The sequence below is a fragment of the Nothobranchius furzeri genome, chromosome 7 (assembly GCF_043380555.1).
Source record: "Nothobranchius furzeri strain GRZ-AD chromosome 7, NfurGRZ-RIMD1, whole genome shotgun sequence".
In the NCBI taxonomy this organism is placed as follows: Eukaryota; Metazoa; Chordata; class Actinopteri; order Cyprinodontiformes; family Nothobranchiidae; genus Nothobranchius; species Nothobranchius furzeri.
In genome coordinates this window covers 41,495,784-41,523,363 of record NC_091747.1, presented here as the reverse complement: position 1 = coordinate 41,523,363, position 27,580 = coordinate 41,495,784, and the positions used below count along the sequence as shown (strand labels likewise).

The window sequence follows — 27,580 nt, the reverse complement described above, 5'->3', positions numbered from 1 at the left end:
AAACATGCCCTTGGGAACAGTGGTCGGACCGAGCTGACCGGTCCAAGTTACTCTGAGAAGCCCTCCTAGAAAACCAGCTGCAGAGAGCACTGACATCCTCCCGGATGGATGTGCCCAGCAAAACCTCACCAGGGAGGCGTCCAGGAGGCATCCCGACTAGATGCCCGAGCCTCAACTGGCTCCTCTCGATATGGAGGAGCCCGTTGAGGACCGAGCCTTCTCACCCTATCTCTAAGGTAGAGCCCAGACACCCTGCAGAGAAAACTCATTTTGGCTGCTTGTGACCATAGGGCGGTAGATCGACCGGTAAATCGAGAGCTTCGCCTTCTGGCTCCGCTCTCTCTTCGCCATGACAGACCGGTACAATGCCCTCATCGCTGCAGATGCAGCACCAATCTGCCTATCGATTTCACGCTCCATCTTTCCCTCACTTGTGAACAAGACCCCGAGATACTTAAACTCCTCCACTTGGGGCAGGACCTCGTTTCTGACCTGGAGAAGGCATTCTACCCTCTTCTGACTCAAGACCATGGTCTCAGATCTAGAGGAGCTGATTTTCATCCCAGCTGCTTCACATTCAGCTTCGAACTGCTCCAGGAAATGCCGGAGATCATGTTCTGATGAAGCCAACAGGACCACATCATAGATCTGCAAAACACAGAGACTCGATCCTCAGGCCACCAAAACGAATCCCCTCAATACTGGGACTGTACCTGAAAATCCTGTCCAGAAAAGTTTTGAACCGAATCGTTGATAAAGGGCAGCCTCGGCAGAGTCCAACTCTCACCTGGAATGAACTCAACTTACTGCTGGGAATGTGGACTAAGCTCTGACACCGGTCATACCCAACAGCCCATCAAAAACATGAGCACCGACATGTTTTGTGTCATTTGGTATGTATTTTTATCGTCAGACACAAACATGTTCAAAAGTAATATTTTTTTCTCTGTTAGGGCTGTGGAATACACTGAAAGATATCAGATGTATTTTCTAATGAGTGTGTTCCTGATCACACTCCTGAACGTGTGGACTTCGTCGAACACATTCAGGTTTTTTGTAACTATCTAACGTTTTTGACTTCTGACTTCACACTGAGCGCAAATTTTATAACAGAATTATTTCTAAATATTTTCTGTAGTTTGTTAAAACAACCTATAATTCCCTTTTTTAATTTTTTTTTATTTTGATCAACCATAACGATATGGCATGACTCGCGGAAGTTGTTTAACCCAAGACATGCAGAATCAACTCGACACCACTGGGTAAGTTAAAGTAAAGTTCTTTATTTCAAACCGGGAACTAAAGTAGCACGGGGAAGTCCAGTGGATGATGTGCCGTAAGGCGTTTGTCCAGATAATAAGCCATGAATGACAAGGAAGGTGGTGAGCCGAGGTGAGCACAGGTGGAGGCCCGTTGGCTGAGGTGGGTCAGGCAGCGGAGAAGACCGAGGCAGGTACTGTGGAGGAGAATGGGACGTGGTTCTGGTGATCCGGGGTTCGAGCGGCGAAGGTTATGGATGTAGTTGAGTGTTCCTGAACAGGGCAAAGCAGACGTGTTCAGAGTCGAATCCAAAAAAACGTAATCCAAAAACAGTCCGTGGTCATAAATCCTAATAATCCAAATCACGAGTTCTAGCGAGCAAACCAACACAAGTGGCTGGGGCTACCTAAACTGGAGCAATCATCCAGCGTCGAGTGGTGTCTCCATCCTCCCTTTATACCAGTACTCCTGATTGGAAATCCAGCGCAGCTGGTGACCCCTCCGCTCTTGACCTGTGGGAAATAACTCCAAGATTGTTAGTAGAAGAGGCGCACTCACCACGGCTGGTGGACCATGACACGATGAGGTAATTTGTGATGAGCCACAAACAGAGAAAGTAAGCTAGTGTTAGCCTAACTGTAGCTAACTCTTCCACATGAGTTTGCAGAAAATGCTCTATATTGTTTTTTTATCTTCATCACAATAGAAATGGCATCTGTATCTCACAAACAACTGGATAATCGTTGCATCTAAATCAAGAACTTTACCTTTGGAGTCAACCCAAGATGGCCTCATCTAATCAACAGTGGCCACAACACAAACAGAACACTTGAACAATATCGACTACACAAACAACATAAAATGTATATATGAAGAAGAAATAGAAGACAGCATAACCTTCATGGACATGAAAATAAGAAGACAAAAAGACAGGACCCTGAATATAAACACATACAGGAAACCAACACACACAGACCAATATTTACTATGGACATCAGAACACCCTACTATACATGAAATGTCAGTGATCAGATCATTATACCACCGATCAAACATAATAACAGAAGAACAAGACTGTGAACATGAGGACCAACATATACCAAACACTTTAACACACTTGTGGATACCCAACATAAGCAATAAACAAAGGAAAACCACAAACAACAGAAAGAAAAGAACAAAACAAAGAACCAGAAATCCAGCAAAACAAGATAAGCCAGATAAACCAGTGATATACATTAAGGCATTACAGAAAAATAATAGCAACAATGAAAAAACACAACAAAACCACACACAACAGTTGGAAAAAGAGTAGTACATCCAAAAGACAAGATATCAGCAAGACAAAGTGTGGAGTCATATATGAAATACATGCAAACTCTGCAATAAAACATAGGTAGGAGAAACCAGACACCAACTCAACACATGAACAGTAGAACAGAAAAGAGTGTGAGAAAGAAACAAACTGAAGACACACAAGAGCAGAAAGACGAGAAGCAAAAAGTACAATAAAGAAATCAGCCGTAACAGACCATTGCACAATAAAGGACTGGGACAGAACACGGTTCATAAACACAGAACAACAAAAAAGCAAAAGATGGATTAAGGAAGCGATAGCAATAAGGATACATGGACACACAAGCCCCAGACAAGCTGATTCCCAAAGTGAGAGACTCTCTTGGTCAGCTTGCTTCTCACACCAAACCCTCCATCAGGAATCTTGGCGTGACCTTTGACCCAGCTCTCACCCTGGATTCTCATGTCATTTCTCTTGTTTGCTCTTCCTTCTTCCATCTCAGGAACATTGCTAAGCTGAGTCCCATTCTGTCTCGCTCTGAACTTGAGACAGTTCTCCACACCTTCATCTCCTCACGCTTAGACTACTGTAACTCTCTTTTCACGTGTCTGAGCAGAACCTCCCTGAACCGTCTACAGGTGGTTCAGAACGCCTGTGCTCGGCTTCTGACCAAGTCCTCCAAACACACCCACATCACCCCGCTTCTCCTCCAGCTTCACTGGTTGCCAGTTAACTTCAGGGTTCATTTCAAGATCCTGGTTCTGGTCTATAGGGCCTTACATTGACAAGCACCATCTTACATTGGTGATCTTCTTAGTCCCTACACCCCCAGCAGGTCCCTGAGGTCCAGTGATCAAAGCCTACTGGTTGTGCAGCACCAGGCTAAAGACCAAAGGTGACAGATCATTTGCTGCTGTGGCCCCCAGACTCTGGAACTCTCTCCCCCTGAGCCTGAGATCAGTGGACTCAGTGGTCTCCTTTAAAAAGTAGCTGAAGACTCACTTGTTCAAGCTGGCTTTTGTATGACCTTCATCACCACTCTCTCTTTATTCTTCTCTCCCCACCTATTCCACCTTCCTCAGGATCCACTGATTTCCCTCTTTCCCAGTCACTCTCTCTCTTTCTTAACATTTTTTTAAATCACTATTGTCTATTTTTTGCTCATTTTAAATATATTTTTAACCATTTTCTAAATTCTTTTTTATATTTTTCATTTTTTGTTTTTGTGAAGCACCTCATGATTTTTATCTTGAGAGGCGCTATAGAAATGATATTTTCTTCTTCTTTCTTCTTCTTCGTGAACAGAAGTGATGGGGTCCACACATTGCATCATGCATGGGACTGTGTCATCGGCAAGGGGGGCAGGGGCAGCAGAGGGCAACACTGTTCTCTGCTGCCCCTCGGATAAATAAAAATGTTTAAAGTGGCTATAACATACATGACTATAACTCTGCCAGTTTTACAGGCATGGAGCTAAAACTGAATGCAGTGGTATCTGATAGGGTGTTCATAACAGTAGTTCATGTTAGAGCTAACTCCATCATTTGCCAACTCAAAATGATCTCAGTTTCTAATTCTGGTGTGAAAAGCAAAAGGAGATATGTGTTTCCATGTTTTATTACTCAGCAGTATTATTTTGTAAAGCCAGTGTCCCAGTGGCCTTTAAACTGCACCCACAGTAGAATATTTGATGAAATAATGTTGTTTAACAGCCTTTTACATACGTTTTTATAAACCAAAAGGTTACAGAAACCGTCAGAGGCGCTTCGGTTTGGTAGATGTTTCTCATTAGAGCAGTACATGGTGCTGTGCAATAATGTGCTGCAGAATATTGATTTAGAGTTTACAAAGCACTCAGTGGAGCTGCTGAGAGCACTTTCTGCAGTTTGTGTTCCTCTTCATAGATTCTCTTCACTGGTAGAAACTGTTGATTTGGGCCAGGACGCCGTTCAGAACCCATGTTCTGTTGGGAAACACGTGGTTCTTCATCCAGCTCTGACTACGTTATCAGGAGCCAGGGGCGGGGGGTGCATGACAAACCTTTCACAAAGGCAGAAAACAATAACAGTTATCTGTAAAACACTCCAAACTTCTGCTGAGTCCAACCTGGTCGTGATTATTATGGATCTGCCTGTAATTGCAAAGTGCCTGCTGAGATTTTCTACCAGGGAAGCCTTGAGCTCTCAGAGTGGGAGTGGGTGAGCAGGAGAGGAAACCTTTCCCCCTTTTTCTCCTGTCAGAAGGAATCACAAGGGTCAGATTTCACAGTTTGATCTGTTTTCAATTACCGGATGGGCCTTGTACAGAGGAAAGTGCTGAACAATAGAAATCTATGGAGGCAGCAGGTATGGAACATGAGAGGAAAAGGAGGGGCTGGAAGTGAATCCAAAGAGGAGAAGGAGTCTAGGGAGGTCCACTCCCAGAGAAGCAACTGGATTAAACAAGAGGGAAGGAGAGTGGTGTGAAGAGTGTTTGTTAAGTAGTGTGTCTGGGTGTGAGGATGAATTGTCTCGTGTCTTTCTGTCCCCATGTCCCTCGCTATGAGGTCAGAGGCCATCAGAACCATACATAGCCAAAGGGTGGGACATCTCACCGGGTCCTAATGGATTTCACAGCTTCATGTCCCCCAGCTCCCTCTGTCATCAAGTTTCTTCCGACATGAAAAATACACACCTACCACTTGGCTGTGCTGACACACACCCCACCTCCCAAAGGCAATCAGACTCTCGGCTATCCTGTCACCTCGGTGCTTGATGCTTTTCCCAGTATGTTCTTCGAGTTCTGCATGTGTAACAACACTCGCTGAGGCTTCCCAGGCAACCTGAGAAAGTGGATCTCAGAGGCATCATGGCTGTCAAAGCAGCAGTCGCATTGATCTCCAGCAGCAAGGAAAGCACCCGGCTTCATTTCAACAGGATCACATGTTGGGTTTTTCCTGGCACCTGTTTTAAAATACGCAGAAATCTTTAGAGTTTAGCGTCAGGCCAGCGTGTTTGTTGTCAAGAGCATTTAATGAAAACATGAGGCATGAAAACGTTTTTATTACAGTAACAAAGTTTTCCTCTTTTTGGTCATTTAATGTTTCCATGGAGTTAAAGACATAAACTTAGATGTCACTTGACTGGTGAAACAGTCTTGGGGCTTCGTACCTTCTGCTCCAGGAGGGTGGAACTGGTTCAGGTGCTCAAACTTTCCAGTAGTTATCTTTGTCGGAACATGGGCTCGATATAATTAGGAGTGGGCTAATTTGTCTCACTTTAAATAGCCAACACGTCCAGACGACTAAACCTTTTGAACGTTTTTGTCATAGACGAAATTCGCTGTATCTTCTGTCTTTACTTCTTTTGGGATGCTCACTTCTCATTACCTGTTAGAGATGTTCCGATCACGTTTTTCGCTCCCGACCCGATTCCCGAGTCATTTGATTTTAAGATTCTGCTGAAACCAAAGCCTGATTCGATACTTTGAACACGCGTTAAGAAAAAAGGAGAACACACCAGAGTTGTCCTTAATTTTTATTTTTTTATGTGTTTCTTTTTGCATTCATGTCATTTCTTTTATTTGCCATAGAACATCAGTTGTTTAGGATGTATATTAATAAGAAATGTGCTAATATTAAGAATATATGTAAAAGTAGCCTTGTCACTCATTATTTACTCGGTGTACGGTTGTTTTCAGCAACATGGATGGCACTGCTCATGACGGTCATCAGCAAAGTCACGTTTTTCTACAAAACACCTGTAAAGCCAATCATACCGCGACTCAAGGAGAACCCGACGTTTGCAACCACAGATGCTCATCCAGTGTGATAAATATGCTGCCATCTTGGCATTTTTGCTCTCTGTAGACAACGTCTTGGTTTCTTAATGTATCTTTTAGTGTCGGCTGGCTTAGCCGAACTGCTGCAGCGAACTTATTATTTATTTTTTACGGGGGCACATCAGAATCATAGTGTTGTACACAACACTACCTTTTCCACCATGTTAAATACAGACATTTTCTCTCTCTTGAGGTGACTACTATGGTCTGTGTTAGCTAACAGCTACATGTTATGGTGTGTGAATTCCCAGACTATCTTATGAAACAAAGAATACTGATGTAGAGAAACTTGTTGAATTTAAAACTAAGCCATTGTTATTCTGTGTAAAAATCTTTTTGTCAGGGTGAATTTAAAAAGCAAAGTTTGTCGTTTAATATGGTTAAATCTGAATTTTTGCACCCGATTCCGATTTCCTGAAAATCACATGACTGGAGCCGGTTTACAGTCATGTGATTGGATCAGAGCATCCCTGTTTAAGATCTTAGCTGCATAAACATTGGCCGCTAGCACGTCCGGCTGCTACTGTGCTGTCTGCATGTCTCTGGTCCAGCCACGTGATTGGTCCAGAGTGGAAGTAATTACTATTACTCTGATCTGTAAAATGTAGGTCCTGTTCTCATATGTCTATCAAAGACACACACATTTCAGATGCTATCGTTTTACCCCCCATGTTTTTGCAGTTTGGTCACCAACCTTCTCCAAAGTCGTCTCTCACCCCTCCCACCTTCTAAGCTTGTGACTAACAGAACATGTCCTTCCCTCTCAGGACCACTGGTTTTGGCGGGTCAGAGATAACTCCGTGATGGCTGGGTACCCCATGCTCATCAGTATCTTCTGGAGGGGCCTTCCATCCAAGATAGATGCAGTCTACGAGAACAGCGAGGGACAGTTTGTCTTTTTCAAAGGTAAGGCCACAGGTTCTACCATCAGAGAACTTTCATCTGAAATCCCAGCAAAAATATTGTTGTCTTGTTTACATTAGCTTCATGCGTCTCTCTGGTGTTTTGTAAACCCCCAGACAGAGCTGTGTTTACAACATGGCTGACTGCGTAAGCTGTGTGATTAAATTTAGAAACAGAAAGAGGTTTTTCCTCCGCTGTGACGCCTTTATGTTCTCATCCTCAATCAAAGCGTTGCCTTAATCTGATCTGTGTACAAGTTGATTGTAAATCTGCAAGAGATTAAAGGGGCGTTTTGCTGCGTTGGAACATTAAACATAATCCAACATGTCTGGACTTTTAAAATACAAGTGTTGCTTTGATTCGGCAACAGCAGCTAAACATTTCTAGATACACCGAGTTGAAACAAAACAGCTACTTAAAACTTTTCTCTGTGTGTGTGTGTGTGTGTGGGGGGGGGGGGGGGGGGGGGGGTACACACACTGATTCTGAGTGGTGGATTTAGAAGCTTCATGTTAACATAATGACAATGACTTGCAGCAAATTTCCCAGAAGGTTTTATTTGGACCGTTTTTGGAAGAAGATAATCAGGAAGTCAGTCAGAAAGCATAATAAAGACCTGCAGCTGCTCCACTAACCTGCTGCTTTGAATACCCTCTTTCACTGGTGAGTTATTCCGATGGAGACCTGAGTCTAGCTTTCAGTCTTAGCGCGTTTACGTGCACGTCAGAAAACTGAACAGTTGCCCTAAATAGACTGACGTTTTTTTAAAAGCACGTAAAGACGTTAGTCTTGCTGACGGTGAACTGGTTCTAGTCCTGAAGCACCCAGATAATGCGGTAGGAACCCGACTGCATCTGCATGTAAACGGCTCAGTTGGGCTGATACTGGTAACTTCCAGGAGTGGCAAGACCATGGAAGCGGTCTTCTGATAATAGCACCACCACAAAGTAACATGGGTAACACCATCAAACAGTACAGTACGAACCAGATAAGCTGTGTTGCAGCGTTGTTGTTGTCCGTTCCTTCAGCCGTTGTGCATTTCCTATATTTACTCCATCTGCTTCATTCTCACCAGTATTTGTTTACTATCTGTGTTGCTATAAGCATACTAGGATAAAGCTCCCAGTTTATAAATTTAGATTACTTTGATGCGCATGTAAATGCACCGCCTACCGTATTTCCCGGACTATAAGCCGCTACTTTTTCCCACGCTTTGAACCATGCGGCTTATAATGAGGTGCGGCTTTACTGAAGATTTTCCTTCACCTGCCAGGTGGCGCTTTAGCAGAAAGTGAAACGTGGAAGTCAAAAGTGGAAATCGAAGAAAGTGCTCATTTTAATTTAGCACATGCAAGCAGCCGGCACAACGAAGATTTTTTTTCAAATCCATACCCCCTCATCATGGTAACTACATGTATGAGTTCATATGATGCCGCATTTAAGTTGAAGGCCATCGATCTGGCAGTAAAGGAGGGGAACAGTGTTCCGCACGTAAGCTTGGCATGAATTAATGAATCCATGGTTCGGCGCTGGAGACGGCAGCGGGAAGAAGTCATTCAAGCCAGCTTCACCCGGGGATGATGACAGCAACACGGAGAGCAACACTGACATTGCCACAGAAAAGGTATGTGACGAAGCTCTTCTGAGGCTGTTCAACTCCCAACACTGAAGAAAAGGATCCTTTTTCCCCAGCGAGAGCAGCCCTATGGCGCTCAGCCACTGTAGCCACAGGTGGGAGGGAGATCTTGGGAGGAGCGCAGAGCACATTGACACCTGCAGGTTGATGACCTCACCAGGCTGAAATCCACTAATCTGAAGGGGGGGGGGGGGTCGGGTTTTCACAGCATCTGTCTGTGAAAACCCGATGATGGAGGTCTGCTGGAGGTCATGGGTCATCCAACAAGATAAAGATCTAACATGCAGAAAAAACACAGAAGTGTGGACAGGAACCAACCAATGGACTGGTATGAAGCTCTTATCTGGATCCTGGTGAACATCTGTGGAAAAGCAGGAACATCTGGGGAAGGAACCCTTCAGTCCTGGCTGGAGCAGTTTAGGGCCAGAATACCTGAGGACAGGTGCAGAGGTCTCACTGAGAGTCAGACTCTTTGCTGAAATGTGTCAATATCCAAGGAGCTGTTGTTGTTTTTTTAAATCCACCACATAATAAAACATTTTTATTCTAAAACAAATCCATTACGTTCTACATCATGGAACTCAGAGAAGTTCTCATGGAAAAACAAATGTTGGAGGAGATAAAAGAGAATATCAGAGCCTTGTGTGTTTCCTAGCCGACACGTCTCACTGGCCGAGCACACCGTTAGCCATTGGGCTGCAGCTGATGGCGTCACCACCATCACATCAAAGTAGCCCTCACATCTCAGAAGATGAAACACAACTTTATTATGTAGGCTGATTCAAGTTTGCTTCCTTTTCAAAACCAGGAAAAAATAATAAAAATAGAAGTGGGATCTGAGAAAGGATGGGCTGGTTCTGGTTCTGTTTTTGTGAATCGACTCAGACGGATTGTTCTGTGAGACTTTAGGGTGTGGAGTGTTGAGCTCAGAGGAAGTGTGACCCACCACGAGGAGAGAATGTCCTTCCTCATCCACTCCCACCCTACTGCCGTTCCTCCCTACGTCGAGTTCCTTGGAAAGGTTTGATCTTTGCTCCTGATGAAGCTGCTGAAGGGAGGACTCCATTCCTGTCTTTGTGAAGGAGAAGCTGCTGATGTTTTAGGCCTCAGTTAGAAACCAGGACACCTCTTTGATATTCTCCATTAGAACATGGGATTGTGCGTTTTCCTCAGCTGGGAGACGCTTTGTTCTCTAACATGAATAACTGTAAAGAACCAGTCCAACATAAACATTTTTAAATGGCCTAAGAGGAAACAAAAGCACACGGATACAGAAAGGTTTCTCATGTTTGCTCCTATCTAGTTTCTTCAGCTCTTCCTTCTAAAGCACCCCCAACCCCGGCCCACCTCTCAGCCCCTCAAATGATGAAGAAACACATTTGCTGAGGTCACGGTCAGAAATGTGCTGCTGAACCTAATTTCTCATCAAGAAGGAGGGCAAAGACAGAGAACAGAAATCAGCAGCTTTCCTGCTGGATTCAAGTTGATTAAACATTTTACAAGGTTTTCTATTCCAGCTTTGTTATCACAGCCCACCCAGAAAAGAGCCAGTAAGCAGGTATTTGCTCTGCTCCGTGGGTTAGTAAAGTCTCAGAAAGGGTTTGCATTTGCGGCTGGGATGCCAGTTTTCCCCCAAGAGTCACCGCTGCATGTTTTTTATCTCAGCTGAGCAATAACAAGCTCAGTTTGTCAGCACAGAAACGTTCCTAGAGTGCCTCTAAGCAAAGCAGAGGGAACTCGTCCCTTTGTCTGCGTCCTGTTCTAGATTAAAAATATCAAATACAGTCACACACAGCAACAGGTTGTTGCCTATCGTTTGTTGAAAGGCTTGTAAATTTCCGGGTGTGTGCTCGACTCCTGCAGGAACATCGCTCCTGTTACTTGCTGTACTTCATTTTTCCTCTCTGGTCTTGCCTGGTTTACAGGGAAGCAGTTTTGGGTGTTTAAAGACACGGAGCTGCAGCCAGGATACCCAAAAGACATCACGCACTTCGGTCACGGCATGCCAGCGCAGAGCATCGATGCGGCTGTGTGGTGGAAGGACGTGGCCAAGACCTACCTCTTTAAAGAAGACAGGTGGGGACGTCATGGGGTCTTTCATACAGCGGATTAGATCAGATCCACTTGGCAGGATAATATCAGAGCTTAATGACATGACTCTCTTCCAAGATGGCACTAAAGGCACAAATATGTGTACAAAGACTTCTACTTCTGTCACATTTTGGTTCATACCCTTTATTTTGCGTCGTGGAGTTTGTTAATCTGCTGGTTATTTCAGACACGCTGCTAACTCTGGTAGCATCTTTTTGAGTTTAAAGGGCTGATAGATGGAGCTTCTTAGGTGTAAAACCTAAAGTTAGAGACACAACGCTATGAAGAAATGTTCAGTTTAAATCAGCTTGTTGGATGTGAGAAAACTGGAAGCAAGATGTTAGTTTATTTCGTCACAGTTTAACCTAATTGTGTCTCATTTGATTTGTAATTCGGTCTCACACTTTCTGACTCACTAACACTGAATCCAGATGAGTTCCAGATGCTCGTGACTGCTCTATGAACGAGTGAGAAAAAATGAACTTTGACCCTTTACTTGTCATTCACACTTTATTTGTTACTATAATTTTAATTGTTGACATGAAAGATTTAACAAATGATGGTGGGCATCTCAAGTCAGAAAATCTCCAGATTAATGCAGAAAGCCATAACTTTAGTTTATCAGCATTCATCCCTCTGAATAAACAGCTTCTGCTTTGTCCTCCTGGAGTCATCATGTGTTTCTGTTTAGGTACTGGCGCTACAACGAGGAAATGAGAACCATGGACCCTGGCTACCCAAAGCCACTCACAGTGTGGAAGGGGGTGCCTGATTCGCCACAGGGGGCCTTCGTTGACAAAGACAATGGTACGAATTGTCCTGCTCAATACTCCGGTTTGGCAGGAACAGAACAGTTCATGTGCCAGGCCGTATTGATTTCAGCTGGTCACTGGCACATGCTGCGTGGGAGGTAATCCCGGGTGGCATTGATTACAATTTGTCCCAGATACTCACCGATTCTTAGTGGTGGCACACTTCCATATGTGCAGCCTCGAGGGAACTAGGCAGTGCTGCTGGCAGAAGATAGGTTTATCCATAAAATGCCTTTTGTGTTTGTGAATTGTGTCTGTCATAATCCGTCCATCCTGACCAGGCTGCCTTACAACCAATTGTTAGCAGGAGTGGAAAGTAGAAAGGACAAGACCACTGCTGGGTTCTGGTTTGGGCCAACTGGCCCTCCTCAGGCTGGATTTGTGACGCTCACAGAGCTCCCCTATAAGCCGGTGGGTTGATGTGAGGTGGGAAGAAGCTTTTGCCATTGGTTGTAACACCAGGTGGGTCTGAGTACGCTCCTGGCAGCGGCGCGGTTGGAAAAAGCAGAGCAGGTGGTGTTGAATGCTCGGTCCATCTGTGCAGATGATCTGCTGCCAGATCCGCGGCCGGGCGTGTCTCAGTGAGGTCAGATGGAGCAGGCGTCAATTGGAGCATGAAGGATGGATTCCTACCCAGAAGCCTTTTCTGCTCACAAATGTGTCGGCATGCATTTATTTGCCAGCCTGGCTGATTGCAGAAACAGTGTGTTGCATACATAGAATTGACCCAGATTGGCATAATTGTGTGCTGAAGCTAATGCTAATGTGAGTGAGCAGCATGAATCCAGAGCCTGAAGGCGCCGTTGACCTGGCTTCAGTTCTTCACATCTTCCTTCCTGTTCTAAACGGCTATTATTAATATACTATACATTTATTTTCAGTCGGCTGCCAACCCTAGAAACCATTTTCTCGCAGAATTTAAAATGAGATCAAACACACTGACAGGTTGGACAGAATAAAACCTTACATGCTCACATTTCTCCAGCTAATCAACATTCAGCTAAACTTCGTGACAAACTCACAGATGTGATTGGGTCGTTGGTTGAACCTGGTTAAAGTTCGGTAAAAAACATCTATTAACATTTTTGGGTTGGGAAATGATGACATTAGCCAGGCTAGTATTTCCTGTCTTTATGCTAGCTAGGTTAATTACTGGGCTGTGCTAACTGCTGCTTCCTGTTATAAATCATTCAGTACGTGATGTTTGGCTTGTTTTGGTTCTGTTTGCCGTTCGTGCCAAATAATTACGGTCAAAGTTTGATTTATGTCTACTTTTTAAATTACTTTATGGAACTCACATTCCACCTAGCATGTTCTGGCAACACAGGCTAGCAGCTGTCAGCCAGCTAGCATGGTTAGCCTTGACTTAGACAGTCACTCTGCCTGTTCAATTAAAGATGCATGATGCCTTAGTTCAGTTTCTTCTCTCCCTTCATGCCGTTTGATCATTTTGTTTCATTCAGACATGAATCTTTAAAACGTTCTTCACTTCCTCACCACCTAACGAGTGATTAAAAAGGCTCTGACTCCCTCTGCTAGAAATTTAAAACATTACTTTCCCTGTCCTCCCAGAGAAAAGTGAGCATGAATTATAAATCGTAAAACACAAGAAGATGTAGAGGAAGCCTGAGAGGGAAGCGTTCTTTTGGACTTAGCTCTTCTCACATTAGCATTACAAGATGTTAGCGTCAGCCAAAAGGCACGCAACCATTTAACAATTAGCTTAAATCAGTAAACAAAAACTAAAGTATGTTTATTCATTTACAACAACAGGAGTCGTTACTGTATGTCAACTGAAGTAAATCAAGAATTGTTAAAAGGAAGGTTCACTCCTGCGATTTGAGCAGCAGCTTGTTTCTGTTTGTGTTTTTGTTCTAGCAGTGGGGTCTGCATCGTTCCAGAGCATGTTTTCACTTCTTTGACCAATGTAATCAATCCTGGGGGACGGTCCAGACACGCTAGCAGAGCAGTGGAGCTGAAACGGAGACAATGCAGCAGCAGCACTGTGTTTGTGAACTTGTTTTAGGTGGATTTGTTTGCCCAACCCCCTGCTTACATTAGGTTTAACTTGAGCTGAATCAGGTGTTTTCTTTTCCTTGCTAGAGCTTTGTGTTTATCAAAGACTTACAGACTCACTCAATGTCTGATGAAGTTAATAAGGTTGATACTGAGTAACTCATTCATTCATTTCTTCACATATTTAATCCCTTAATCTGTTAGACAGTTGAGAACCTGCGGTGTAATGAAGGACTTATTATGGTCTGCAGGATGAAACATGATGCACCAGGATTTACACTGTTTTATGAGCAGAGAGAAAATGGCAGGCTATTTCTATATATAATAATAATAATAATAATAATAATAATAATAATAATTATTATTATTATTATTATTATTATTATTATTATTATTATTATTATTGTTGTTGTTGTTGTTATTATTATTAGTATTTATTTTTTATATTTTTTTATACATGGGGCATGTGTTCAGGGCTCTTACTGTGGAAAGATTTTAGAGGAAGTGATGTGTCAGGTTGGTGAAATCAACACTGATGTTAACAAAGATGGCCGGTGGTATTTTAGTAGTTCCATTCAGTAAATATGATGGATGAGTCACAATGGGCCAAACTAGTGAAAACAGGCTAACAGGCTAAAAAGTTAATGTATCATAGCTAACGAGTTGATACGGCTAATTCTGTTTGACCACAGTAACCATGACAACAACCTTTCATCCTTCATTTATACATACCTGCAAACTTCTAGCTTTTCAATGAAACTTTCCGTTTTTAAAGCCAAATATCAGGTTCACGTGAATCTTGTAGGTCCGAAGAAATTTTGTTTTGAGGGGGGCCGTTTGTTGGGTTTCAGTCACTCTTTATGATAATCAGTCAGAGAGAGGTGGGGTAATTACTCTTGTTCACAAACAATCTTTGTTCTAGCGTGTCAGTCACGTGTCATCATTTGACCGATAATAAAACTGATAACAAATAACAGTTTTCTGTCAAAGACTTCAGCAGATTTTCTCGTCGTGTTTTATTTTTTACAGTGTTTAACTTTAAACACAGCAGTATCTAACCCAGCTGAAACCTTATTAGTAACATAAATACTTATGAAGAAATGGCCAGCGTGCAGGGGCCTTGGTCTGGGGGTGATTTTAGTTGTCACCTTTTTCACACCTTTAGTTTGCAGGTATGTTTATAGCTAAAGATGTTACGTCAATAAAATAAAAGATTAGGTTGGTCTAATCTGAGTGACTTCTTCACATTTAGACTCCTTCTGTGTTGTTTTCCTACTTCAGGTTTTACCTACTTCTACAAAGGGAAGGAATACTGGAAGTTCAACAACCACTTCCTCCGAGTGGAGCCGGGCTACCCACGCTCTATCCTCAAAGACTTCATGGGCTGTGAACTAATACCCATGGGCCCTGGCCGTCCGCCGGCCGACGGCAGCGACTCAGACGGCGTGATCGAGCTGGACAACGAGGCCAGCACGGTGAAGGCCATAGCCATCGTCATCCCCTGCGTGCTCGCGTTGTGCCTCCTGGTGCTGGTCTACACGGTGGTGCAGTTCAAAAGGAAGGGCACGCCACGCCACATACTGTATTGCAAACGCTCCATGCAGGAATGGGTGTGAGAGCAGACCGGAGGGCGGGGCGGATAAACGGGACAACAGCCCTCACTTTTACAAAAAGGAGGACGGCTGACCTTGAACAGCTTTATTACAAACCACCACCATGCCTCCTCCTCCTCCTGAATGGTCTGGTACCGGCATTCGGACCTGCAGAAAGGGTCTGACTGTGATTTGTTACTCCTACAGCTGATCCCAGAGCTGACGCTGACTCTGCTAACCCCCGCCTTTTAAACAACATGGGAGCAGAAGGGATCTGAGCTGGGAGGGACCTTTGGTCCAAAAGAAGAGGGTTGGCATCTCTTTATTACTCAGAAACTTGACTTCCTGTCCCCTTTGTGTCCAGAGGGAGGACTTTATGGGTTGGGGGTGTAAGCCCGTCCCACAGGGCACCATGTTGATCTCATATCAGGTTGTTGTCTGAACAACTCTTTTCTATTGTCCCGTCTGGGTGCCCCCATCCACCTCCACTCATTATTACATTTCTGCTTTTAAACAGTTGATTTGACAAAGGAAGTCCTCTCCAGTCCCTTTAAGACACTCCTGAGACCAAACGAAACCAAAAGAAGTCCATTTCTCTCCAAAGAGGATCACCTTTTCTTTATTGTTGTTTTCCTTGTTGTTCTCATCCGTTCCCTTCTCTGGATCTTTGCAGAGATTAAGAGTCAGGGAGCTCTGACTGTTGTGGCGGTCTGTTTAAGACACAGGGGCCAAATTTTACTGCAATATTTTAACTCGCCTTAATTATAGATCATACTTTAGCCGTTTTTACTCATTTTTTTCTGTTTGTTATTTGTATACTGCTTTTGTTTTGTTTATAAAAGGAGCTGAGTAATTGCTTCTTGTGATTTGGTATTTTACATGTTTTATTACATTACCCAGAATCCTCAGCACTGGCTTGCTGAGTCCAACTGGACGGACCACAGCCTGTATTAGGAGCGGTGTATGATTGGACGGTTCTGGAGTGAAGCCACTATTTTTGTGTGTTAAGATATTTGTTGTTTTTTATTTTATCCATCCAGCACAGATCAGGGCAGCGGGAGCCTGGGAGTCTCCGTCCCACCAGTTAAGGTGTTCATCCCAATCGGTTGTTCTATGAGGTTATTTGTAAATGAAAAAAAAAAACACTAAACTGTTGACTGCCTTGTTCGAGAGAGTTCCCAGAATGCACTTGTCTCATCACTTAGGACCCACAAAGCAAGACAAGTCAAGATCAGTGCCTGTGTCAACGTGCATGCAAGCATTTACTGTACAAACAACCAGTTCTGCCCAGCTGAAACCTTCCAGAACCCACAAGCAAGGCTCGTCTTCGAGATTGTGTTATTCTTCTAGCTTTTCAGGGGACCCACGGTCCCTCCCCTCTTAGGTACGGTTATTTTACACAAGAATTGAAGAAAAATCATCAAATTTGGGAATTTATTTAGGTTCTCTCTCTCTCTCTCTCTCTCTCTCTCTCTCTCTCTCTCTCTCTCTCTCTCTCTCTCTCTCTCTCTGTCTCATTTTCTCACTCCTTCAGCAGTCGTTGAATGTGTGTTTGTTGTCATGATCACTTTCTGGGGTTTTATTTCTTTCTTTTCTGCTCAGAACCAATCGGATGTCTCTCAATGAATTTTTTGTGTACGAATCTGGGACATCCAAGAAAAAAAAAAGAAAGAAAAAAACACATGTCCTGACCGAATTAATAAACTGATAAATATCTGGTGAAGACCTGCCTCCAAACTGCTCATCTTTCTGACTTGTGTGTAGAACTCACTCTGGCTGATCGTTCAGCATCTTGTGGTTTTCTGTTGCTTCTGTCTGGTTAAACAATTTTCTTTCCAGATTTACATTTTCTCTCAAAATGTTGAAATCTGAAAATTAAACCTACCACATGGATAAAATAAAATCTGTTTTTTTTAGGTACAGAGCCCACCTGATCACACTGATTGGCAGGCCAATTCATTGACGCTTCTCTAATAATAAATATTATCACTTTTATAGTAATGTGTAATATTATTTAAACAACCTTTTTTAAATGGAATTATCTGTTATATTTAATTATCACGTTTTTGTTATACTGTGAAATCAGAATCTCAAACCAGCTCATTGAAGTGTTAAGATGTTTTTTTAAGCAGCTGTTGAGACGAGAGTGATCTAAAGGTAAAAGAAGATGTCTCCTGTTCTTTTGCATTCACTGACTAAACTTCCAGTTATGAACTCAAATATCACATCTGTCTAGGACAAGCAACCTGAAACAAAAAAATCTGTTACAAACTTTACTGTCCAGTCCTACAATTAACAACCGTACTGTCTCTAACCAGGATGACCTGGCTCTTTGGGTTTACGGCCAAGGTCTTTGGGCATAGCATCATCTCTTTGGGTGTAAGACCAAGGTCTTTGGGTTTACGGCCAAGGTCTTTGGGTGTAGGTCCATGCTTGTTTGATATTTCTCATCACAGGATTGTTAAATGATAAAACTACATGTCTACTTTCTAAGGCACTGCATGCTCATCCATGTATAGATCTGTTGTTTTCCCTCATCGTCTCCTCTCCCTACAGTAAACAGACTGGAAGTGGGTGCCCATGTGCCTGTTAGTGTTCTCCCTCACATATTTGTCTCTGAGTTGTCTTTTCGGCTCTTTGTGTGATGTATGAGCAGCAACGCCAGCCGATGAATGACTTGCAAAGTCTCAGCCCTCTGTGCTTTTGTTATATTCATGCTAACTGTTAAAGGAATGAGAAGTTTGAGTTTTTACAGCTGTTTATTGTCTTTCACACACACCAGCCTGACAGCTGGACCTTGGTCAAACTGCAGCCTTTTCCTTGTCTGTCAGGCTGAAACTTTGGTGCTAAACTGACCAACTCTGGCCAGGCCTCTTTTTCACAGTGCTGCTATTTCAGTCAGCGCCCCTCCTGCTCCTCCTGCTGTCACTGGCTCAGGACAAGAATGAATAAAACAGGAGCAGAAGTCATGCTTTCTCATTGAATGAAAGTCTTTATGGTGCTCTGCCTAATGGCCCTTCATTAGTTAAGGACCATTTATTGTAGTCATGGTTATTCGTGCAGCACTTTGAAGCACCTGAGTGGAGGTCAACCAGTTTGCCTTTGCAGGTTAATAAAGGTCGAAAGTTATTCTGAAGATGTTAAGAGGTCAAAGGTCATTGACTTGGCCTGTACTGCTGCAGGGTGACCAGAAATAACATCATGTCATTAACCCCAAGTGCGTTTTTCTTGTCACTTTTGGTTTTATGCTTCTCAGATTGCATGGCAATGTTGGTAACACGTCACTTCATGTCCCTCATCATCAAACCTGAGCATCACCAAACTTAAACGTCAGAATAACAAACCATATTGTCTGATTAGCTGCTGTGTTGCTCCAACTCAACAATGTATTTTGTAACAAAAATATTGCTATCAGTGTTTCACCATTAGGTTAAGATCTGTTATAACAAAAACTTTATAAAGTCTATTATTTTTTTATTCTGTTATTTAAGTTATTAGTAGACTAGTAACACTAACAGACTTGGTTCATCTCAAGCGTCATCAACGTTTGATAAACCTAGCTCTAAAGATAGATAGTTTTATTTGATGGTAGATGTAGGTATAAATTGTCTCAAAGACCCAAAAAGAAGTACCATACTGATATGATGTAGCAGTATTGTATAAAGTTCTTGTATCCAGTTTAGAGATGCTAGCATTCTTTACTAATCCTGACCAGCTCTCATGTAAACCTGACAGTGACATTAACAGAAGTTAAACCTTACATCTTCCAGGATAGATCAGATTTAAACCTCGATGAGATTCAATAAATTTTGGTTTCACAAACTAAAACCTTCCCTCCCACTTCTCCAGCCTCCACATGCTCCTCTGGGATCTGTTACCAAACAAGTGTTTTAGGAGGCAAGACAGAAGGTTTAAAGTAATACTACTACTTCTGTTTCCATCTGAAAAATAGTTTTATATTCAGTTAAAAACTTTGTTTTCTTTAGATCCTGTTTTTGGTGCCTCACGTTTGGTTAGGTGTAGGCTTTTGGCTGCGGTTAAGAAAAACCTGTTTGCCTTGAAGCGAAATTTACACAATGCAACAGTTTATGTCCCAGTTTGTGTAAGACTTCATTTGGAGAACAGCTAAAATGTTTCAAGACAGAGAAGTGACGCGCTTACCCAAATGCTAAACGCTAGCTAGCTTTAGCTAACTAGCTTTAGATGGACACAAATTAGACTTTTATCTGTTTTGAAGCCATAAAACTGATTTTTAGGTTTGATTGTGGACTTTAGATATTGTAGCCACAGCCGCCACTGTAAACGGCTTGTCCCCTTCAATAACAGGAAGCCTGACACATGCAGACAGCATGGGCTTTACTCGACTTTAGCTGTCTGATCATGTTACGTTTGAGGAAGCACTCTGATCGTGCCCGTTTTTAAAGATGTCAGTTCTTTTTATACCACGTTTTCCATCAAATGTCTGCATTCTTCTTTTGTTGCTGTCTGTCTTTGGAAGTATTGCTCTGTCGATCAATAAATACATCTAAAAACATGTTCCCATCCATCCTTGTCTTCTTCATCTCAGTAACTCATGCGTTCATGAGTGTGGCCTGCAGGTACATAGTTGAATCCTCTTTTATTGGTTATTAAGGAACTTTTCCCAAACTTTCATCTACGTGAAATAAGATGAGTCAGTGGAGTTTTAAATGTTTATTTTTTATTCAGTGGTCTATAGTCATGCTCACATCAGCCTCTCATGTCAGCTTCTCCATCCAGTTTCACTATCGCTCCTTCAAATAGCTCAGGAATCATGCTGTGATTTATCTTCTTAACTTTCTGCAGAACAAACAGTCGATGCTGTCAGCATATGAAGAGTGACTGATAAAAGTCATCTTCCAATCCTGCCGGTCCATCCAGTGAACAGAACAGAAAAGACCATCTCCATCTCTGCAGCTTTTGAACACCTGAAAGACAGGAAGAATCATCCATCACTTGGAATAATACTGAATAAAAGAACCAATCCTCCAAGTAAAATCCTTAAAGAATGAACCGTTTCGGAGTCCGCTCCAGGTTTTCTTTGTTCCTTACCCAGCTGCTCAGACCAGACGAGCTAATATCGGTTTGCAATCTGAATCATTTTTAGTGTTGGTTCTGAAGTTGTTTTAGTCTCTGGAGTTTCCTCTGCTTAGAATAACACCTACATGCATATGAAAACACACTCAGGACACGTTGGACATTCCACAGACACATGAGGACAGATTATACATTTGTTGAAAGTATTTCCTCTGTTGTTACAGATTTGGTTTTGTTTTTCTAATTGGTGACCTTAAGTATTCCCAGCATGTTTCCACTAAAGCTTCTCATTTTAGACTGTCCAGCTGACTTTAGCATCGGCTTTGCCATGTTCACTAGTTGCTATTAGTAAAAATCTCATTAAAGTTGGAATCCTTCACATTTGCAGAAGAATAAGATCATTAATAATTGTACTAATTATTATCATTTATGTGTAGATTGTGTCTAAATTCACAGCCGTTGAGTTTGGTCTTAAGCCTGCCGCACACTGGAAGCAAAAGCAGCCCGGACCAGTTTACCAGCAACAACCACCGCTCTCAGGTGCACACCGGGAGAGTCTCAGCAGCAAAGCGGCTTCTCTGCCACACTCCTTGCTTGACTCGAGAGATCACACGATCCCGCAAGACTTCAAAGATTACGGTTTGTTAATGCAATCTGCCATTAAGACAAAAAGAAGGAAATAAGTTTGATGTTGCAGTTTTTAGTCACATATGATGTTGTTCTTCTCCACTGCCATGAATAAAGCCTTGAAAAACACACCTCTGCACTTCTGAAATGATGCTGTGAGTAAATAAGCCGCTGGGTCACATGTAAGCTTCGTAAATATGAAATAGCATTGCTGCAGTACTTTTATTTAGAAATTTACAGGGAATTTTACGCTGAAACAGTGTGATTTCCTGTCTAGCCCTATGTTAACTGTGGATATTGACGCATCCCAGATGCGGCTCAAGGCAAAAATAGAACCCAATCCTATATTTAGCAGCACGACGTGTCCTGCTTCTGGAAATTTCTGCGTTGCGGCTGGTTTGTTACACTCCATGGACTATAATGGATTCTATTTGAAGTGGTGGCATTTCGCTGCCGTTCTGCGCCGCTTTTGCTTCCAGTGAGCGGTAGGGGTTAGCTGCAGACGACGGACCCAATCTAAACGTCAACAGGCTGGATGAATCCGTATAAGAAGATTTATTTGTACGTTCCAACTAATCTTTAATACTTGTTTTCTGGTAAACTATAAGCCGCAGTACCGCTAGAGTTGCTCCTGTCACGAGTACGACTAACCACTTCCTGTACTTTCTTAATCCTGTCTAGGGTCACAGAGACCTATTGCCCATCACAAGAACGTCGCTAGCGACAGGGTTCACCTGGACAAGTTGTCCATCCTTCGCATACGAAAGTAGCATTGTAGCCTTGAAAGGATAGATTGGACACAATGTCCCCTGCCTCTCACCTGGTGACGTCTGGAGTTGGACCCCAGATCCCCACGACCCTACTGAGGATAAGACAGGTTTGTATGATGCATTGAAATTTTATAGGAAATAGTGGAACAAGTGGAGAATAAAAAGGTGTGTTACTGACAAGAGGACACCTCTACCAGGGTCATCCACACGTTGGAACTTAAAGATCTAATGCTAAAAAAGATTTCGAGAGTATTGACGTCTTCAGATTTGATCGACCCCACCCTCCTTTCTCTCTCTGTCTTCATGCAGCTTGGAGGTATGTGAAGTTGTGGCAGAAACTTTTAAGCAGCAAATCAATAAAACACTTTCAAAAACACAACCTGGAGTCAGAAGAAGTGCAGGCTTCTCCTGGATCATTAGAGAACAACCTCCGCATCAAATCTTTCTTAAAATTCATGTCAGCTTTTCCAGTAATTATCAGTTTTAATTTAGGGAGAGCTGTGAGTCATAAGGATTGTGGGACTGAAATAGCTTTGAAAGCATTGTTTTTCTTACAGGAGCTACTGTTTTTGACACAAAAAACCTCAGAGTATCTGATTATGGCACAATGGAGATTATGTGTTGTGCCTCAATCAACGATCTCCAAGAGTTCTTTATCAAAGAAGATGGGTTTAGGACATTGGAGTTTGTTTCTTGCATTGCATCACAGGATTGTGGCAAGAAAAAGCTTATTTTGCCAACAATTTGATTGTTTAGCACATTTTGAGGAGGATTTATGAAGATGTTGGTTCGTTCTTGCTGTGTGGTCGTTTTTACGGCCCGTCTCTAAAGGACCGAGAAAAATGAAAGCGATGGGTTTGTGCGACTCGGATGCTCCAAAGAAAGCCCGGTGTCCTGCAGCAACATTGTGAGGCTCTTTTTGTTCATGGAGGGTTCTTGTGACGGAGTATTTGGTATTTAGAGAAGATATTTAACAAAATAAAATAACAAAGTTGGCATATTTTAACATCCACGGAGTCATATTGTTTTTGCATTTTGATTCAGGTGTCCCAAACCAAAACTTTCCACCAATAAATAAATAAGGACTTTGATCAATGAAGACTTAATCGGCTTTGCAGTCGCAGTGAGGATTTCACCGTTCTCTTTGGCAATCACCATGGGTGATGCGGATCACGCTGACATTGCTTTTAGCACGAGTGCGGCTCTGTTTCGTAGAAGAAACCAGCCCCACTTTTCTTGAAATAAAATAATAAGCCTGCAGCATTTTTTTGAAAGCCTTTAATTTTTCCGGAGTGAATGGCCGAGAGCCTTTTGTTAAATAGGAATAAATGTCTCCCCAGCAGACTTGTGACCAAGACACCGGACAATGTTTGTCATCATCCCAGGTCTCATACAAGCTTTTAATAACTTCAGTTTTTGCCTCAGTACAGATTTTAAACTTCTCTCTTAACGTCCTCCTGTTTTCAGACATTAAAGTGATCATGTATGGAGGATGTCGCCCTCAAACTCTCTTGAAAGTGTTTATCATGTCTTGACAGTGGGCCACCCAACCACTTGTGCATTCGCATAAAGATGTCAACAAAGGTTCTCCTACAGCAGCACAGAGCCCATGATGGTTGTCCTGAGGAAACCTCGTGTCTCAGGTTGAAGTCTCAGACGACTCGCTACTCATAACTCCCGTGATATCATCACAAAAACGACCGGAAACCAAGCTCAAGGCAAAGGTCAACTCAAAGTGCTTTTCTAGCTGCTGCTGTCAGATAGAATTTTCCAAAATGTCAACCTTGTGAGGGTTCAAGGAAACCATTTCTGACCTTGGGTTGACCTTCTTAACCACATAGCTTTTATACTAGGGCTTCACGTCAGAGACTTTAAATGTGTAATAATAAAGAGAATATTCTAGAGGATGTGCTTAGTCTAATATCTAACATAACCCACGCTAACTCGTAGCTAACATGGTTTGACTATGTTATTTTGCAGATGCTTTTATCCAAAGTGACTCACAAATTACCCCAAACATGCATGTGTGAGATGAAACCAGGGTACCTGGAGAAAATCTGAAGAAAACATGCTAATTCCACAAAGATAAGCTGCTGGGATTTAAACCGCAAATATGTTTGCTACAAGGCATCAGTGCTATCAATCACTCCAACATGCAGCCCCAACTAACTAGCATAGCTTACTTATATATGTATACACACACACACACACACACACACACACACACACACACACACACACACACACACACACACACACATATATATATATATATATATATATATATATATATATATATATATATATATATATATACATACATACATACATATATGTAGAAATTGGTAAACTGAGTGCTTTAAGAGTTTAACATATTACCTTTACTTATGACCAATTGCTCAAGGTTTAAAAGGCTTCGCTCCAGATGGCCGTTCCAGAGCTCTTTCTCTAGAACTGAATGCTGAGTGATGGAAAGCCGGAATGCAACTCTGACTGCTGAATCACCTGAGTGATTCCCTTTTAATACTCTCATGTTATGATTTACTAACAAATGAGAGTTGGCCATGTAAGAAGAGTTTTACCAAGAACCTCAGAAAACATGCCTTCTTGAGATACCGGATGCTCTGATCTGGGAAATATCTATGTGTCATGAGTTTAACATAACTTTAATTTGTCCTTGTGTCTGGTGCAGGTGACGATTGCCTTGTCATATCAAACATTACTGATTACCATATATATAAATCAGTGTAAAACTTCATTTCATTTCAATAATTCAAGCACAAATTAATGAAACATTATTATTATCCATTTAACATTTGTTAATTACATTTAATAAAAACGTTCACTTTACTGAGATAGTGGGCACTCCTGCGGTGTTATCAGAGAAGGCTTTGTTTGGGAACAGAAGCTGATAACATTTTCTCCTGAAATGTCAACAAGGTTGCAGTATCCTTCTGGCTTCAGGAAGATAGAGTGTAAAATCCACTTTAGGGGATAGAATTAAGTCTGCAGATGACCAGTGGCATCTAGGTCAACATGTAGGTGGAAATTGACCATTTCTGGACATTACATATATATATATATATATATTAATATATATATATATACATATATATATATATATATATAATTATTATTGTTAAATAATAAATAAAAAATCACATTTTAAAGTTATTGAAGTTATTTCTTTTTTTTTTCTTTTTTATAATTCATGGCATAATAATTGTCCTAAATAGTTTTCACATACTTCTACTCCAGATCCAAACTCAGATTCAACTACTGAATTTGAAAAAAACATGTATCAACAAATATTCCCTAAAATAAACATTTAAATACAAATAAAACAGTCAGGAGGTTGGGAAACCAAAGCTTCAATTTAGTGTGTCACACACCGGGCCAAGCCTCACAGGAAACACCACAGACCTTACCCTTGTTGGGCGGAGCTTACGGAAACTAAACGACGACAGGCTGACCTACGTTTAACCAACACATTCTCCACCCAAAGCGTCAAAATATGATGCGTGTGACCAAGCCTCAATATATGATGATTCGGGATGCCCCAGCGCGTCAGGGTCGGACGACCAGGGACACGTGGCACCGCTGGCGTCCGTATTTGACGCCCGCTGTCAAACTGACATTATTCCATGATTTAACTCTCCCCTCACCCCAATCCTAACCTTAACTCAGTAACTCAGCTGAGTTAAGGTTAGAATGGGGGTGAGGGGAAGGTTAAGTAGTTCACAAGTCGGTCTAATGTCCGTCTCACCGCGGCCGTCGGATGCCGACGCTCTGGGACAGTGCGTCCTCAGTGCGTCCTCTCCTGATGTGCTGGGGCATCCCGAATCGTCATAAATTGAGGCTTGGTCACACGCGTCATATTTTGACACTTTGGTTATGAGAATGTGTAGGTTTAACCTCAGACAACAAAGGAAAGACCAAACACAAACACATTTTATGTATATTTCAAACCCAAACTCACATTTATCTAGCAGCATTTATCTTTCTCCTCAGGCCAGACTAAGGAAACGTTGCTAGGGGACAGGTACGTCGCCACGTTGTCAGATATGAGAGGTCGTGACTGTGTGAGGCCTGGAGATGGTTTCAGCGTCTGCTGCAGATAGCATCTCTGCGGTCCCAGATGGCTTGTCGTCTGCAGCGTTTCACCCTCCACTGTCCTCTGTCTCCGTGCAGGACTCTCATTAGTGAGGCAAGCACATTATCCACGTTGGCATCTATGTGGGCTGAGGGAAGGAGGAGATGGAGAACAGGAAGTAATGATCCGCAGTGTCCAGGTAAAATTAGCTCCATTAATCACTCCATTGATTGGGTTGGCTGCAAGATGCATCAGCCCTTTGCTGCCTCCTTCACAGGAGACACTGGTGAACTTCTGGCTCCTGACGTGACTCTTTAGCTAACTATAAATGATATGTTTTGATGGTGAAGGAATAGTGTGTGTTTTCCTGGAGGCTCTTTTCTCCCGCTGTTTGTGTTTTTCAGCCTTCGGAGGAATAATCGATATCTGTCTCCTTGTAAATTAAGAGGAATTGGGTTTGGACATCCGTCCCCCTGCTCATTCAGAGGAGACTCAAAAGCAATTTGCCTGGAAACTTTTAAGCCACGCTGCCTGCATCCTTCCTTGCCATTTTTGATTTTCTACCATCACTACTCTTTTTATTCATTTTTTGGACCGCAATTCAGAGGAAAGACGAGTGCCTTCTTCTCTTTGACTGACATCAACTTCCATAAGACATGGAGGAGCTACAGAACATGTTCCCATCAAATCAACACTAAATGTGTTTAAATCAGCTCATGTTGGTCAAACAGGAAATGTGATATAAATGAAAACATAAAAATATTTAGATTGACTGAATCATAAAATCAGTGAGTCAGTGAACTGATCCTGCCTCAGTTTCCTGTTTTTAAAGTAAAACTCCCATTGGTCATCACACACGTGTGAAATTATATCTGCACATTTGACCCATTCCCGTGGGGAGTGGCGAGCTGTAGACATGTCCGCGCTTAGGAAGTATTTTGTAATCTAACCCTTTCATTGAATTCAGTTGAGTTCAATTACATAGCACCGAATGACGACAAGAGTCGTCTCATGGCACTTTGCAGAGTAAGCATTCCAGTGTTGCTCAGTTCATTAGGCTAATCAGTTTCCAATTGTCTCCTATATAAGGAACCCATCCTAAGCAAGCAGGTAGTGACAGTGGAGAGGAAAACTCCCTTTTAACAGGAAAACACCTCCAGATGATGCTGGCTCAGTGTAAGCAGCCTTCCGACATGACTCACTGGGGATCGAGAAGACAGAGCACTCCACAACCCCCCCGCCGAGTTACAATCAGGGTGGAGCCTAAAATCAATGTTCTTAATTATAGCAGCCGACTCACAACAGAGGACACACCCCGGGTCGTGTCAGCACCTATGGCTTGGTCTCTGGTGTGAAGTCTCTGAAGTCTCTTCAGGAACTTTCCTTGGTATATGTCCCTGTGTGTTTTACTAATAAAAGCCTGACGTCCGTAACAATAAGCAAGGGAATTGAACCCTGTCTCATGACTGAGAGTACCGATACCGGTGCCTTTGACTTTCTGTTGGTGACTCTAACGGCTAAGTAAAACCTGCATCACTCACATGTGTGTTGTATCTGCAGTGTAAATATTTGTTCTTTTACAGAAGAACACAGATGTGGCTGATGCAGG

General features: G+C 42.5%; 1 protein-coding gene across 3 annotated transcripts in view; it reads left to right on the top strand.

Moving 5' to 3' along the window:
• LOC107382684 (matrix metalloproteinase-16) overlaps positions 1–19,960 on the top strand; it is a 102,455-nt gene extending 82,495 nt beyond the window's left edge. For 2 of the 3 annotated variants that reach the window (XM_015954934.3, XM_015954933.3), the window contains 4 exons: positions 7,144–7,282; positions 10,841–10,991; positions 11,698–11,813; positions 15,116–19,960. In XM_015954934.3, the coding sequence (XP_015810420.1) occupies positions 7,144–7,282; positions 10,841–10,991; positions 11,698–11,813; positions 15,116–15,450 (741 nt within the window). In that variant the 3' untranslated portion in view covers positions 15,451–19,960. The remainder of the gene's footprint in view (positions 1–7,143; positions 7,283–10,840; positions 10,992–11,697; positions 11,814–15,115) is intronic. The other variant, XR_008565989.2, reaches the window with a different exon arrangement.
• The last annotated feature ends 7,620 nt before the right edge of the window (positions 19,961–27,580 follow it).